The sequence below is a fragment of the Stenella coeruleoalba genome, assembly GCF_951394435.1.
Source record: "Stenella coeruleoalba genome assembly, chromosome: X".
Taxonomy (NCBI): Eukaryota; Metazoa; Chordata; class Mammalia; order Artiodactyla; family Delphinidae; genus Stenella; species Stenella coeruleoalba.
The window spans coordinates 35,036,443-35,052,077 of NC_137152.1; the positions used below are offsets into that span (position 1 = coordinate 35,036,443).

The 15,635-nt window shown below is 34.8% G+C and overlaps 1 protein-coding gene across 4 annotated transcripts in view; it reads left to right on the forward strand.

The window, feature by feature from the left end:
• Positions 1-15,635, forward strand: part of KDM6A (lysine demethylase 6A) — a 209,086-nt gene that overhangs the window by 168,354 nt on the left and 25,097 nt on the right. For all 4 annotated transcript variants that reach the window (XM_079911712.1, XM_079911713.1, XM_079911714.1 and 1 more), the window contains 6 exons: positions 3,283-3,412; positions 4,856-4,961; positions 5,766-5,971; positions 8,013-8,077; positions 8,151-8,225; positions 8,756-8,904. In XM_079911712.1, the coding sequence (XP_079767838.1) occupies positions 3,283-3,412; positions 4,856-4,961; positions 5,766-5,971; positions 8,013-8,077; positions 8,151-8,225; positions 8,756-8,904 (731 nt within the window). The remainder of the gene's footprint in view (positions 1-3,282; positions 3,413-4,855; positions 4,962-5,765; positions 5,972-8,012; positions 8,078-8,150; positions 8,226-8,755; positions 8,905-15,635) is intronic.

Here is a 15,635-nt window from a genome sequence, read left to right on the forward strand (position 1 = left end):
GTCAGAAAGAGTTCCATGGAGGTACAAGTTATAAACAGTATACAGTAGCAGTTACCTTAAGTTTTCATTAATAAAGTCTTATGCTGTGGGTAACTAGGTGTGATGGTGTTTAATATATTAAAGATTATACTCTTTTCCATCTCAGTTTTGAGGTGTATATAAATGTTGACTTCAGAATTTTAAAGTACATTTTTAGAGATTTATTTTCAGCTCTTAACTCTTAAAGACAATTTGTAGTAGCTAGATACACCAAAACACTATAGACCTGTGGGGTTGCTTGGGTTATTTCAGTAAATTTAGGCCTCAGTTTATTAATGAAGAGACAAGAAAAAAATGCTCTGATAAAGTGGAGATAAAAATCTCCTGAGGCTTAGAGAAAAGTCAAGGTGGCAAATGGTATGTGTCATGTTGTTTGCCATTTCTGTTCTGTTGGTAGTGTCCTGAGCTGGGCAGGGGTCCAGAACTTAGAAGGGGAAAGTGACATAGGTGCAAGAGACTTGATGTTTCTGGTGTAGGAACTTCATAACAAAAGATAATTAAAGTGTAGGTCAGTTTATCTACAGAGCACGGTTTCATTTCTCTACCAAATGATGAGGGTGAATTTGAAATTAAGTTTAAGCCAAAATTTAAAATAATTGGGCAATGACTAATTTCTTCTTACTCTACTTTGCTCAGGGAAAGAGTTTCAAGATGGGAGAAAAGGATTTAAAATGGGATATTGTCTAAATCCTTTCCAGCACCTGCTTCTTTAACTTTAATGCCTTTCTCCACTTTGGATTATTGTATTAAAGTTTCATTATTTGGCTTGAAGCATTATAAAGTGTTGGGCATTTACGTGTTCAGAAGATAAAGTCTGTTCCTGTTATCCACATCTCTATCTTTGCGTTAGCATTTTCAGTGGAAAAAGGTTATAGTCACTATATAGACAGCTACCTACATCATCAGTTCCTTAAGGGAAGTTCCTGTTTGTTCCAGACTTGACCTCAATAGGCAGGGAATCAATGTTTGAAATACAGTAAGAAACTGCTAGATACAGTTTGATTGCATAGTGCATTCTCAAGTACCCTCTTATTTTCACATATGTGGTTAGTCTTTAAAGTGTTCGTTATTTTTAATCTGACTTTTTGTTGGGTTCATCTTTGTGGTCAGTGCTATACATCAGAAGGCAGTTACAATACTTCGGCTTCCTTTTTGTTTAAAAATTGTAATTGCAGCATTCAATGGTTGAGTCAATTTCAGCTCCCTTAGTCATGCCTCACTTTTTTTTTCTATTTTAAAATAAAGGCAGCTACAGCTTTCTTTGTTTTATTTACTTTCCCATTTGCTTTTTTTCTTTTAATTGTTACAGAATTGTAGAAATGACAGAAGCAGAATTCTGCTAATCAATCACACCCTATTTTCTAGCCTCATTTCTCAATGTCCAGAATGTTGTAGAAGCTTAAATTTTTGTGTCATGTTTAACTAGTATGAGATGCTCTTTTATGGTACAGTTTTAATACTTGGTCCATATCCTTAAAATACTTGGTCCAATTCCTTAAAATATTAATTAGTACTATACAGTATGTCCATCTCCAGCTCTGGCAAACAAATTTTATGTATTTGGAGTCATATTTTGTTTAAATTCTAAAGTTGAAGAGTGGTAGATACACAATTCAGCATGAAAACTTAATTATTTATGTGGAAATTGTAAGTGAATGTTTTATCTTGGCATTGGTTTAATGATAATTGAATTGTTTCCTTACTAGTCCCAGCCAAGTATTTTCTACTGCCGTGGAGTTTATAAGTTAATAACAATTTTATACCTAAATTTAAGAGGTTAGATGTCATGTCTATCTTTAAATGTACAGGGCACTCCTACTTTGTGGAGAGATACATTGAAAGCTGGTAATGAGTAGAATATTCATTTATTTAACCTTTAACCTTAAATGTTAAGTTGAACTTAAAATTTCACTTTAATGACTATTTTCACGTACTTTTAAAAAAAAAGTTATTTTAAACTTAATTCATTCTTTGATACTTGTCTTGAACTCTTGTTTTTACTCGAGTTGAGAAAATTTAAAAAGGGTCACCGTGATGCTATAGTGTAACATCTCAAAAGTGTGTAACAGTGAAATTTCAAGCCTTAGTTTTCATTAGAGCCAACCAAAACAGGCTGATTGTAAGGTTTTTCCAGTGCTACAAAAGCTACAAAATTCCACTGCTAGAAAAACATAGCAAAATAAGAAAAATTAATTTTGATTCAACCTTTATTCTATTATTAATGATGCAAATTTGCTAGTGCCTTCTTCAGTAAATAAAATTACTAAGTTTTAAACTCCCTACCATAATTACAGTTTTGAAATTCTTATCTGAAATTTTAATATATTAAGAGTATTTGATAGTTTAATGATTAGTTTTGAACTTGTAATAATTGGGTGAGGTAGGTTAGTTACTCTGGAATGATTTGAAAGCTCAAAATTATATCTTGCTGATTTTCTGAGTTAGGTAGAAACATTAGGAAATTGGAAATATCTTTCTTTTTCTTTCTTACACTAAAAGAATTGCAGTTTGGGAATAATTCTACCATATTTTAATAATCTGTAATTTAACAAACATGATACCTTCATTAAAGAAAAAGAAACACCAAATACTAGTAAGTAATAATTATTTAGAGTGTCAGCTAATGGATAGCAACTATATGCCTCATTTTAAAAATTGGTATAATTAGCTATAAAATTTAATAGGTTGGAGTCTTGCTGAATTTTGCCAAGGAGTTACACGGAAAATTCTTTCCAACATTTGAGAAAAGAAAGGAAAAGGTCTTTTCAGGTTTGAGAATTGTCACTAAGATATTCCAGTTATAGTTATTAAGATGAGACATAGAAAGAGAGATATATTCTGTTTTTACTATTACCTACAATAGACCTTTTTTGGTCAAGTTATTGTTTTCACATTTAATGGAAAGAATCTGATGGTGGAAGTTGGTGGAGAGAAAACTGGAGTTTGTGTTTGTTCTTCAGGTAAAGAAAATGTATTGGAAAATTACCAGTGAAATAAGGAAATGTCATCAATAATTCATGTGTTTTAGTATCTTTTCTATTACTTTTCTTCAGTGGGAGATATAGGAATCAAGCTAAGTAATTACTAAAATGAATAATTGTTCTCAGTTTCTTCCTGGTGGATCCAAATCTCATGGATTTGTGCAACTACCCAGTAATTTAATTAGGACTTAATTCAGGATTTTTTTTTCTGTTTTCTAAATAGATGTACAGCTGATTTATTCTCCCTTCTTCTTTTTTTAAGGAATCTAGGTAAAAATGGCTTATCTAACAGTAGCATTTTATTGGATAAATGTCCGCCTCCAAGACCACCATCTTCACCATACCCTCCCTTGCCAAAGGACAAGTTGAATCCACCTACACCTAGTATTTATGTGAGTCTGAATTGACTGACTAGAAGTAAATCAAACCAGTGTTTGCACCTACCTGTCTTTCATAAAATCTTGCTTTAAATCAATATGGATGCCCTTTAGGAAACTTCAGAATTATTGGCAGCGGCTTGAATGTTTTGGGGAAAAAAATGATATATTCAAAAAGATTTTGTAATAGCATTTAAAACGTGCCTTCTCAGCTATTAACTGCGATTACATTACAGTAGTGAGAAATACTTTTTACTGCACCCAGTTTTGAGCAGATTTAGGCAAAAACTACCTAAAAGTGTAACTTCTTTTTGCGTAAGCTGTGTTTTAAATCTGCATTCTACTAGTTGTAAGGATCTTAACATTCATTCTGTTTATACATCTACCAAAAAAAAAAGATATTTACCTTCAAAAAAAAGTGTTCGAGAACATAAAATGTGATAATAAATATGTCATTAAAAAGCTTAATAGATTATTTAAAACTGGGGATTACTTTTACTTAATGGACATTTAGACATGTGGTATAGGAAGTTGATAAGAGTTCAATCAAAGCAACTCTTATTTATGTTTCTCTGAAATAGGTCCTCCTACCCCATTTCCTTCCATCTTCCCACTTCTACCCCAAATGAAGAAATTTTAAACTATTGAGTGTTTTTGGAGATTTGACCCTATTTTCACCCTCCAGGAGCCAACTGTTTATCATATTAATCCTTTAGTATGTAAGGGAAGCACTGGGATACACGTGTAATAAAACTTTTATACTGAGGTCTGAGGGGGGAAAATGCAAAATTATTATTTATTTTACGGGTTGTCTTCTTCAGCCTGCTTTCATTTTGGTAATATTATTTTAAATACTGATTTTTTCCCTCTCTTTTGTGATAAGAGAAAAACCACATAACATAAAATGTATCATCTTCACCATTTTTAAGTGTACAGTTCCATAGTGTTAAGTATATTCTAATTGTTTCAAAACAGCTCTCCAGAACATTTTCATCTGGCAAATCTGAAATTCTATACACATTAAAAAACAGCTCCCTCTTCCCTGGTCTCCCCAGCCCCTGATAACCACCACTTTACTTTCTGTTTCTATGAATTTGACTACTTTAGATACCTCATATAAGTGAAATTATACACAATTTTTCTTTTTGTAACTGGTTTATTTTCACTTAAAGTGTCTTCAAGATTCATCCACATTGTAGCATGTGATAGGACTTTCTTCTGTATCTCTCCCACGTATTTTGTTCAAGATACAATGGACAAGAGAAATGTATGTGGTTACTAATTACAATTAGAATCAAAAGACATAGTGATAAAATGCTATAAAACATAAAACAGGAATAACGACACATAGGATGTATTATTTATTTAAATTGCAGTAAATAATGAATATAAATTTGGCGTAATATTTTCTAAAAGGTCTGCTTTATGGAGATCTAACAATACGTTTTAATTTTACAGTTGGAAAATAAACGTGATGCTTTCTTTCCTCCATTACACCAATTTTGTACAAATCCAAACAACCCTGTTACAGTAATACGTGGCCTTGCTGGAGCTCTTAAGTTGGGTAAGCTTTAAATAAGAAAAAGGAAAAGTGTAAATATTTCCTTTACTGTCTATTAACTTCTAAAGCACTGGCAGAAACTTTTTTCTATTCTTTTGTAGTTTTTCGCATTTTCATTTTAATGAGTGTGAGAGAGAGAAAGAGTACTTATTACTTCTTTAATCCATAACTTGAAGATACGATGATAATGGTTAAATTAACTTTTGTTGTTTTAATTTAGCTTTTATTTTCATCCAGTTACATAATTATAATTATGATTTAGGTTGACTAATAGAAGAAATTTTTAAGATAAAATATAGGTAAAATTTGATATTACTAATAAGTACTGTAGCCCCCTAAGTGGTTCCTGTCACCTGCAGAGATTGAATAAACAAGTGAATCTTTAGCCCCTGGCCCCTTGATGATTCTCCTTCTGTTGATGGCATGACGATTAGGTCCAGGGCTTCAGCGTATGGTTGTGCAAATCTGGCACAAAGCTCAGGGTGTGCAGAGTTCCTGGTTAGTTTTTAGGGGGATTGGATAGAGCACCATGAAACATTTTCCTTTTTTTTCTTTAAAAAAAAAAACACACACTTTAAAAATATTATGCCACTAGCTCTCTATTTTACATTTGGTAGTGTATATATGAGGGTGGGAGGAAGATGCAAGAGGAAGGGGATATGGGGATATATGTATGCATATAGCTGATTCACTTTGTTATACAGCAGAAAGTAACACTGTAAAGCAATTATACTCCAGTAAAGACGTTAAAAAACATTATTCCAAATATAATTTTTATTTATTAACTACATTTATTTATTTATGAAGACCTGGGACTTTTCTCTACCAAAACTTTGGTAGAAGCTAACAATGAACACATGGTGGAAGTGAGGACACAGTTGTTGCAGCCAGCAGATGAAAACTGGGATCCCACTGGAACGAAGAAAATCTGGCACTGTGAAAGTAATCGATCTCATACTACAATTGCTAAATATGCACAGTACCAGGCCTCCTCTTTCCAGGAATCATTGAGAGTAAGTATTTATTTCCTGAAGATTATTTTATTTTAGAGATCATTTGTTTTATTATTTTATAGTTTACTTTGAAAGGGCGCTTTACTTTTGTAAACATCTCATTTTATGTTATATAAAATAGTTTATTATTATAACATACTTTATAAGTGCTATCCGGTTTGCTCTTACTACTAAGTCTAAGCAAACCTATGGGTTGATAAATATTGTTACTTTCTAGTGAGATGTCTCCCTCATTTCTGGGATATTTCTGTTTAGAGAAGGGTTTCTTAACCTTGGCGTTATTCACATTTTGGGTTGGGTAATTCTTTGTTGTGGGGCGCTGTCCTGTGTATTGTAGAATATTTAGTAGCATCCCTGGCCTCTACCTTCTAGATGTCCATAGCACACCCCTTAACCCCTATCCCAGTTATGACAATCAAAAATGTGTCCAGACATGCCAAATGTGCCCTGCAGGGCAAAATTATCCCTGATTGGGAACCACTGATATTAGATGATAAACTAAATCTTAAGTTTGCTTTATGCTTGCAGAGTCCCTTGTCTTATTCCTTCCCATTAAACTCTACCAGGTTAGTATTATCTGATATATAACTCCCCCAGGAAGCATTACCCATCTCGGTTTGAAAGAGAGAACTCCAGGAGAGGCAAAAATTATTTCAAAATATACAGAAAATAAAAGAATAAAACTTTGAAAAATAATCAGGATTATTATTAAAAGACTCATAGGACTTTCAGCAATGAGGCATTATTAAAATCCTTCAGCAATGAAGTGAGAACTTTGAATTCTCCTATGAATGAACATAAAACATCCATAAAAGTGAGTTTATTAAATGTATTACTCAAACACTTATCTGTACTAAGTTGTTCCTGTACATATCCCACAGCTGAAATTTAATATGCGCCTGCAAGTCTTTAATTTGTAGTTCATTAGATTTGCTTATCTCTGTTTAAAATTTTCAAGTTCACATTTTCAATCAAGGCAACATTTGTACCTGCTAGTCATATATTTGTGTTCCTTTTTTACTACCACTCCCCATATCCTATAGAGAAATTCATTTAATAAAAACTATCCTGCAACTTTCACAAGTTGCAGTGAATTTGTTGTCCATATAAGCCTCTCTGGTTCAGACTTTTGAGATACTTCAACTCTGTGGTAGTATTACGGTCAGAAAAGAATAGATAGTAAGCAGGATTCAGAGATCATCAAAGGAGTATTTGGAAGAAGAAGATGAGAGGCACGGTACTTAAATGGAAAGGGATCCATAATCAAAGAAACAGTGATTTCTTATATGTGCCTTGGAGGTATGGACCATTATGTGTGGAAAATTTGACAAATGTTTAAAAAACATATACATTTAGAAGGAGGGAGACCAAAATGTCACTAAGTGTAGTTAACTCAGAAATCGTAGGACAGTATTAAGAGATACCATGTCTGTGACACAGAAATCATAAATAATAGTAATATTTTCATTGAAAAGCACCTATATTTATCCAATACTTAATTTACTTAATAATGTTGTAAATGTTTATCATTCATGTATAATTCATTGTGGGGGAAAGAAAAGATTTAACCCAGGAAGAACTTCTTCCATTTGTCTGTAATAAAGAATAGAGAACATCTTACCCTCCCCCCTTCCCTATGTATTCCATACATATATAGCTACATACACACGCACACACCTCTGTTAGTTTAGGAAATTTATAATCAAGATTGACACTTCTTAGGCCTCTGAACTTTCCTTAAATTTCTTCTCTTGAAAATGGGCCAAGAATGAGAATCTCTAGTTTTTCCCCTTATAGAAGAATATTAATAAGGAAGAACTCAGGATAACTTTGTGGCCTATGGAGGAGGTTGGATACCATGCCAGTGAGCTTTGACTTTTCTTGGCTTTCTATTTAATGTGGTCTTTGAAGAAATTTTCATGTGAAAGAGGTCTGTAGGTAACACCACTGATCTATATGTAAACTTTTCAATTGTATGATGGAAAGGATATCTGGTTGTAGAATACATATTAAACTGGATTGCTTTTTGCTTAATCTATAGGAAGAAAATGAGAAAAGAAGTCACCATAAAGACCACTCAGATAATGAATCTACATCTTCAGATAAGTAAGTCATTTGTAAAGTCCACTTAGTATTTCTGTTTAAAAGGCATGTTTCTAATATTATCTCTCTTTTTAAGTTCTGGGAGGAGAAGGAAAGGACCCTTTAAAACCATAAAGTTTGGGACCAACATTGACCTGTCTGATGACAAAAAGTAAGTCTTCATAGTAGTGTTTCTGTGAACTGATGCAAAGAGGTTTCCTATTAGCAAGACTGAGAATTTTCTACAACTTTCTCTTCTGTTTTGTTCCTTGTCATTTTTCTAAGTTGATATACAAGTTTTAGCCAAATTATTTTTGCTAGGCTTTGTGATTATTTTCTTTGACTTAAAAACTCTTGTACAAATTTTCATCAAGACCTTTCTATATGTAGTTATACAACCATAAAATTATATTTATAATTATATAAAATATATTTATAAAATAGAATTATACAACAATTATAAAAATAGGGAAGTCAGTTTTTTTCTTTTATTTACTTAATAATTTTTACGCTTTTTGTTAGGAAGTTTTCTTTGCAAAATTAAAAAGTTTAAGCATTCCAGGGTTTCCTATGCAAAAGTAAAATATTTATAGATTTGATTATTTTTCTGATTGGAACACAAGATTTTTGAAGAAATGGTTAACTTCTACAAATATTTATAGCAGGGTTTCACTCTTGATCTGATATGATACTTTATTGCAGGTGGAAGTTGCAGCTACATGAGCTGACTAAACTTCCTGCTTTTGTGCGTGTCGTATCAGCAGGAAATCTTCTAAGCCACGTTGGTCATACCATACTGGGTATGAACACAGTTCAGCTATACATGAGAGTTCCAGGAAGTAGAACACCAGGTAACTTTTATGAACTAACATATTGACACACAAATTGATCAAAATGTGAAACATGAAAAAGAGAACTGGATTCTTTCCATTTATAATGAATGAAACTGAAAGGCTTATTTCTATTACAAGATTTGGCTCTTTAACTGAGCTTAGATTATTAAGATTTTTCCACTTGGTAGTATCTTTTTTGAAATGTAATATCCCTGAAACAATAGCAGTGTAATCTGGAAACACGGTCATTGGAACACTCCTGGGAAAACAAGTCCCTGTGACTTAAAGACTATTTTTGATCCCATCTACTGCAGTGTGACGGTTTTTTCTAAACTTATTTTTACCACAATCACAATAAGAAATATATTTTATATTATGACCTAGTGCACATGTATGTATACAAAAACATTTTCATAGAACAATACATTTTCTAATCTATTCCATTCTATTTCATTTAAAAAAGAAGGTGTAGGTTGCAATCGTCTTATTGGGTTACAATGTATAGTTTACAGCGACACTTGATGTGGAGACATTACTAGACTCACCATAGTATCTAGTCCAGACTTTACCACTAACTAGGCTTGTCACTTTGGCAAGTCACATTTCTTCTCTGGGTCTTTTTTTTTTCTCTCCATTTGTAAAATGAAGTTACATTGGTTTTAGACTTAAAATTCTGTCCGATACTAATGTATCATCTTTTTTGTGCTCCCTTTAGTTGACATGAAATTTCACAGGGTGATGTTCAAAATATTTAACAATTAGGATGGGTGTTGGTAATAACGAGTTCAGTTATACCAGTGCCTACAGGCAGCATATCACCCTCATGTGCTTGTTTGCTACTTGAAGTAGCCATGGTTTGAAGACAGATCGCTTCCTTCTTTATCACCTGCTTATTTAATTGTAGCTAAAAAATTGTTTCAGAATAGGTCTATGCTTGCGTCTGGGTTACGTAGGTCAGTGGTTCCCGGTTCTGGCTGCTCATTAGAATCTTCTGGTAAAGTTTTAAAAAATATATAGTTGACTAATATCTGGAGATTGGGATCCAGGCATCCATATTTTATTTATTTATTTATTTTTGCGGTACACGGGCCTCTCACTGCCGTGGCCTCTCCCGTTGCGGAGCGCAGGCTCAGCGGCCATGGCTCACGGGCCCAGCCGCTCTGCGGCATGTGGGATCTTCCCGGATCGGGGCACGAACCCATGTCCCCAGCATCAGCAGGTGGACACTCAACCACTGCGCCACCAGGGAAGCCCCAGGCATCCATATTTTAAAAAAAAAAAAAAAAGTTCTCCAGAGGATTCTAATGTACAGCCAGGATTAGGCTGTAGTTTTTGTCCTCAGGCCATTGGAAGCCTAATTTTGTGATATTTTATCCATAATTGGATAAAGTGGAAACAGTTCTGGAATAAATGGCAGAAGACCTATCTACTCCCTGCTCTGTCATTTAGATTCCAATGTAAATGCTAAGCAAGTTATTTGAACTCTCTAGAGTTCATTTTTCTTATGCATGTAGTATTGGACTGGTTCTATTAAGATTCATCTCAACCGAAATTTTCTCTCATCAATTTCAATTATTTTATGCAAATAGTATTATCCCCACATCAAAGAATGCCGTTTTTTCATTACAGATCAAGGGGAAAGCAAACTTGATAGATCACTTTGTCACTTGTGTCTAGACTGTTGGGGGTATTAGTTTTTCAGAAGTGTCCTATGGAACGTTAAAGAATTCTCTAAAGAATTCCCTTAGGGTAGTGCTGTCCAATAGAAATATAATGCAAGTCACATATATGACTTAAAATTTTATAGTAACATTAATGTAAAAAGAAAGAGGTGAAATTAATTTTAACCCAGATATATCTAAATATTATCATTTTAACATATAATCAGTATAAAAATTATTGGGACTTCCCCCCCTTTTTATATTGTCTTTGAAATCCAGTATGTACTTTGCAGTTGCTGCACATCTCAGTTCATATTACCATATTTCAGGTCGGTTACTGTATTAGACAACTTGGTATTAGAAGAAATGTTAATTAGTTCCATTCAGATTTTAAAAATTATTTTGAATACTTTTTCATGGGGCAAACACTTCGTTCCTGGAGTTACCTAGATAGGTATGTTACCTGCTTTAATGGACTTTATGATCAGTCTATGTTCTAAACTAGAGATGCTCTCAGGCTCTATCCTGAAAGGTTTTTAATAAGATGATGGGGTCCCAACATCTCTAGTTTTAATTAGAGGTAAATTTTATTTGGAGTCCATGCCATGAACAATTCCAGCCATTTACCTGTGGTAAGAGACAGTTGTAAGTATTAAGAGTACTGTCTTCACATCATACTATGATATATAGAAGAGTCAGGGTGTGGTGTGCACAGACAGGGTATGGCAAGAGCAACTACATTTTTCTTTATTGAGGTAAAAGTCACATAACAAAAGTAACCCCTTTGAAGTGTGCAGTTCAGTCACATTTAGTACATTCACTGTGCTGTGTAGCCATCACCTCTGTGTAGTTCCAAGACATTTTCATCAGCCCAAAAGGAAACCCCATACCCATTAAGTAGTCATCCCATTTCCCCCCTTCCTCTCAGCCCCTCGCAACCCCTAGTCTGCTTTCTGGCTGTATAGAGTTACCTGTTCTGGATGTTTCATATGAATGGAATCATACAATATGTTGCCTTTTGTGTCTGGCTTCTTTCACTTAGCATGTTTTTGAGGTTTGTCCATATTGTATCAATGGTTCATTTCTTTTTATGGCCGAATAACATTCCATCGTATGGATATAGAACATTTTTTATCCATTCATCACTTGAGGAGCATTTGGGATGCTTCCACTTTAGCTGTTGTGACTACAGTGTTTCTGTAAACATTCATGTACAAGATTTTGTTCGAATACCTGTTTCCACTTCTTTTGGTTATATACCTAGAATTAGAATTGCTGGGTCATATAGCAATTCTATATTTAACTTTTTGAGGACTTCCAAACTGCTTTCTACAGCAGCTGCAACATTTTACATTCCTGACAGCAGTGTGCAAAGGTTCCAATTTTTCCACATCCTCACCTGCATTGATTATTTTCCATTTTTTTCTTATTATGGCTGACCTAGCAGATATGACATGTTTTTTCATTATGGTTTTGATTTTCATGTGCTTGTTGTCCATTTGTATATCTACTCTGGGGGAAATGAGTGTCAAGTTCTTTCTTCATTTTTTAATTGAGTTGTTTGTCCTTTTGTTGTTGAGTTGCAAGAGTTCTTTATATATTCTGGATATTAATTCTTTATCAGATACATGATTTGCAGTACTTGCTCCCATTTTGTAGGTTATCATTTCACTCTCTTGATTGTGTCCTTTGATGCACTAAAGTTTTAAATTTTGATGAAGTTCAATTTATTCATTTTTCCTTTGGTTGCTTATGCTTTTGGTGTTGTATCTAAGAAACCATTGCCAAATCCAGAGTTGTAAAGATTTGCCTCTATGTTTTCTTCTTAGATTTTTATAGTTCTAGCTCTTACATTTAGATCTTTGATCCATTTTGAGTTAGATTTTTGGGTATGGTATGAGCTAAGGGTCCAACAGTATTCTTTTACATATAGCTATCCTGTTGTCCCAGCACCATTTGTTGGAAAGACTAGTTTTTCCTCTGTTAAATGATCTTGATACCCTTGTTGAAAATCAGTTGACCATAGATGTATGGGTTTATTTCTGGAATCTTGATGTTTTTCCACTGATTTATATCTCTGTCTTAATGTCAATACCACACAGGTTTGATTACTTTACCTCTGAGGTAAGTTTCAAAATTGGAATGTGAGTCTTCAGCTTACGTAGTTATCTTTACTGTGGTCCTTTATCTCTTCATAGGGCTTTGAGTTACTGTCTTATATTCTTTCATTTCAACCTGAAAAACTCTAGCATTTCTTATAGAGCAGATTGACTAGATTCTCTTTTATTTTTGAAGAATAGTTTTGCCAGAGTCTTGGTTAATTTTTTTTTTCCTTTCAGCAATTTAAATGTGTTAAGCCATTGCTTTCTGGCCTCCATGGTTTCTGATATGAAACCAGCTATTTTACTGATGATCCATATATATGACAGTCACTTCTCTTTTCCTTCTTGCTAGATTTTCTTTGCGTTTCTACAGCTTGATTATTAATGTGTCTTAGTGTGGATCTTTTTGAGTTTATCTTTCCTAGAGTTCCTTGAGCTTCTTGGATATGTAGATTCATGTCATTTGTCAAATTTGGGAAGTTTTTGACCATCATTTCTTCAAATATCCTTACTGCCCTTTTCTCTTCTTCCTCTGGGACTCCCACAGTGCATATGTTAGCATATTTGATGATGTCGCACAGGTCTCTTAGGGTCTGTGAATTTTTTTTCATTGTTTGCTTTCTTCTCCCCAGAATGTATAGTTTCATTTGACCTATCTGTAAGTTTGCTGATTCTTTCTTTAGCCTGTTCACATCTGCTGTTGAGAAGCCCACTAGTGAATTCATTTCATTTATTATATTTTCCAGCTTCATTTATTTCCTTCCTTATTATGATTTCTGTCTCTTCATTGATAATCTGTTTGTTGAGATATCATTCTCCTTGTTCTTTTTTTTCAATTTATTTTTTCGGCTGCGTTGGGTCTCCGTTGCTTTGTGCAGGCTTTCTCTAGTTGTGGTGAGTGGGGGCTACTCTTTGTTGCAGCGCGCAGGCTTCTCATTGCGGTGGCTTCTCTTGCTGCAGAGCACGGGCTCTAGGTGCGCGGTCTTCAGTAGTTGTGACGCACGGGCTTAGTTGCTCCGCAGCATGTGGGATCTTCCCGGACCAGGGCTCGAACACATGTCCCCTGCATTGGCAGGTGGATTCTTAACCACTGCACCACCAGGGAAGTCCCTCTTTTTGTTCTTTTACATGGTTTTCTTTAGCTCTTTACACATATTTTAAGATAGTTGATATAAAGTGTTTGCCTAGTAAGTCCAGTGTCTGTGCCTTTTCAGGAATAGCTTTTGTTAATTTCTTTCTTTCTTTTTTTTCCCTTTTCTTTTGGTGACGGAACAATACTTTCTTGTTACTTTACATGCCTCGTGATTTTTTGTTGAAAACTGACTTCAGGTATTTGAGTATATTCTCTGTAGGATGTAGTCATGTAGTCTCTGAAGTCTTTGTACCTTTAGCATAGTGCTCTGCTAGTGTTTTGACATTTTGAATATTATGATGCAGCAGTTACAGAAATCAGATTCTCCTCTCTAAGATTTGTTGTTGTTGCTTGCTGTGGGCTATAGTCATCTCTTTGTTTAGTGACTTTCCACACTATTTTCTTTTTTCTGTTATACATATACGTATATCTGCTCTTTTTTAGATTGTTTTCTCATATAGGCCATTACAGAGTATTGAGTAGAGTTACACAGTAGTTACTAGTTATCCTTGTTAGTTACCTATTTTATATATAGTATTCACACTATTTTTGCAAAGACTGTATTCCTTGTCGTGTGTGGGCACTGAAGTCTCCTTTCTGTTAATTATCTCAGCCATGATATGACAGGGATTTCTTTAAATGCCTGGTGGCCAAAAAAGGAAAGCAGAGTGGGAAAAAGAAAAAAGAATTCTCTAGGTCTTTGCAGATTGCCTCCATGTTATTTATTTATTTATTTATTTATTTATTTATTTTACTTTGGCTGCGCCAGGTCTTCATCGTGGCACTCGAGATCTTTTAGTCGTGGCATGCGGCTTCATAGTTGTGGCACATGGGCTTCTTAGTTGCGGCATGCGAACTCTTAGTTGCAGCATATGCATGTGGGATCTAGTTCCTGGACCAGGGATCAAACCCGGGGACCCTGCATTGGGAGTGCAGAGTCTTACCCACTGGACCACCAGGGAAGTCCCGATTGCCTCCATTTTGAGTCACTCCTTCTATACTTAGCCGTGCTGCTTACAACTCTACGTTAGCTTTTACTTCCTTGCTTGCACTGAGCCCAAAGGTCAGCGAGAGGTTAGTTTATGGTCTTCTTAGGTTTTTTTCTGAGCATACCTCTTGCCCTGCGTATGCGTTTGGCTTCTAAATTCTACAGTATACACAGGGACTTTTCAAAGCCTTTATTCCCCTAAAATTTCACTCCCCAGCTTTTCCTTCCAAGCCTTTGGCATGTCTATTGTTTGCCCCAACTGGTTATTTTGTTTGTTTTGTTTTTGTCCTTGGTGGTATCAGCTTGTTCTTTAGTCTTACAGTGTTTTGGGGGGGCTCCTCCTCCATTGAAATGCTTTGCCCTGATAGAGTACTGAGGTAGGTGAAACAAAGAGAAGTCCCTTCTGTCAGTCTTTTGGAGAAACTGCAGCGTACACAAAACAGAAGAACACAGTTCTTTGGGAACAAGATTACTCTGCTCCCTCCAGAACCAGGGACACTCACACTAGCAATACAAACTACTCTTTTAAGTCCACTGCCACACCGGTGGTGGAGGTAGAGATAAGGTAGGTTACATAAAGATCTCCTACTGTGTTTAAGTCACTTTTTCTTTTTGTCAGTTGCTTGGTTGCTATAAATCTTTGACTTATTGTCCAGATTTCTGGTAAGGTTGCTTCTGACAGTTTTCACTAGATTTTTGTGTGTGTGTGTGTTTGTGTGTGTGTTTCTGGCGAGTTCCCCCAAAGTTCCCTGCTCTGCCATCTTTGTTCATACCACTCCTGCAGCTACATTTTGAAAATTAGACTTCCTGCCTCTTTACTGATGTCCTAATACTACTTGTGAGAAATGGGGATTAGTTCACAAGTA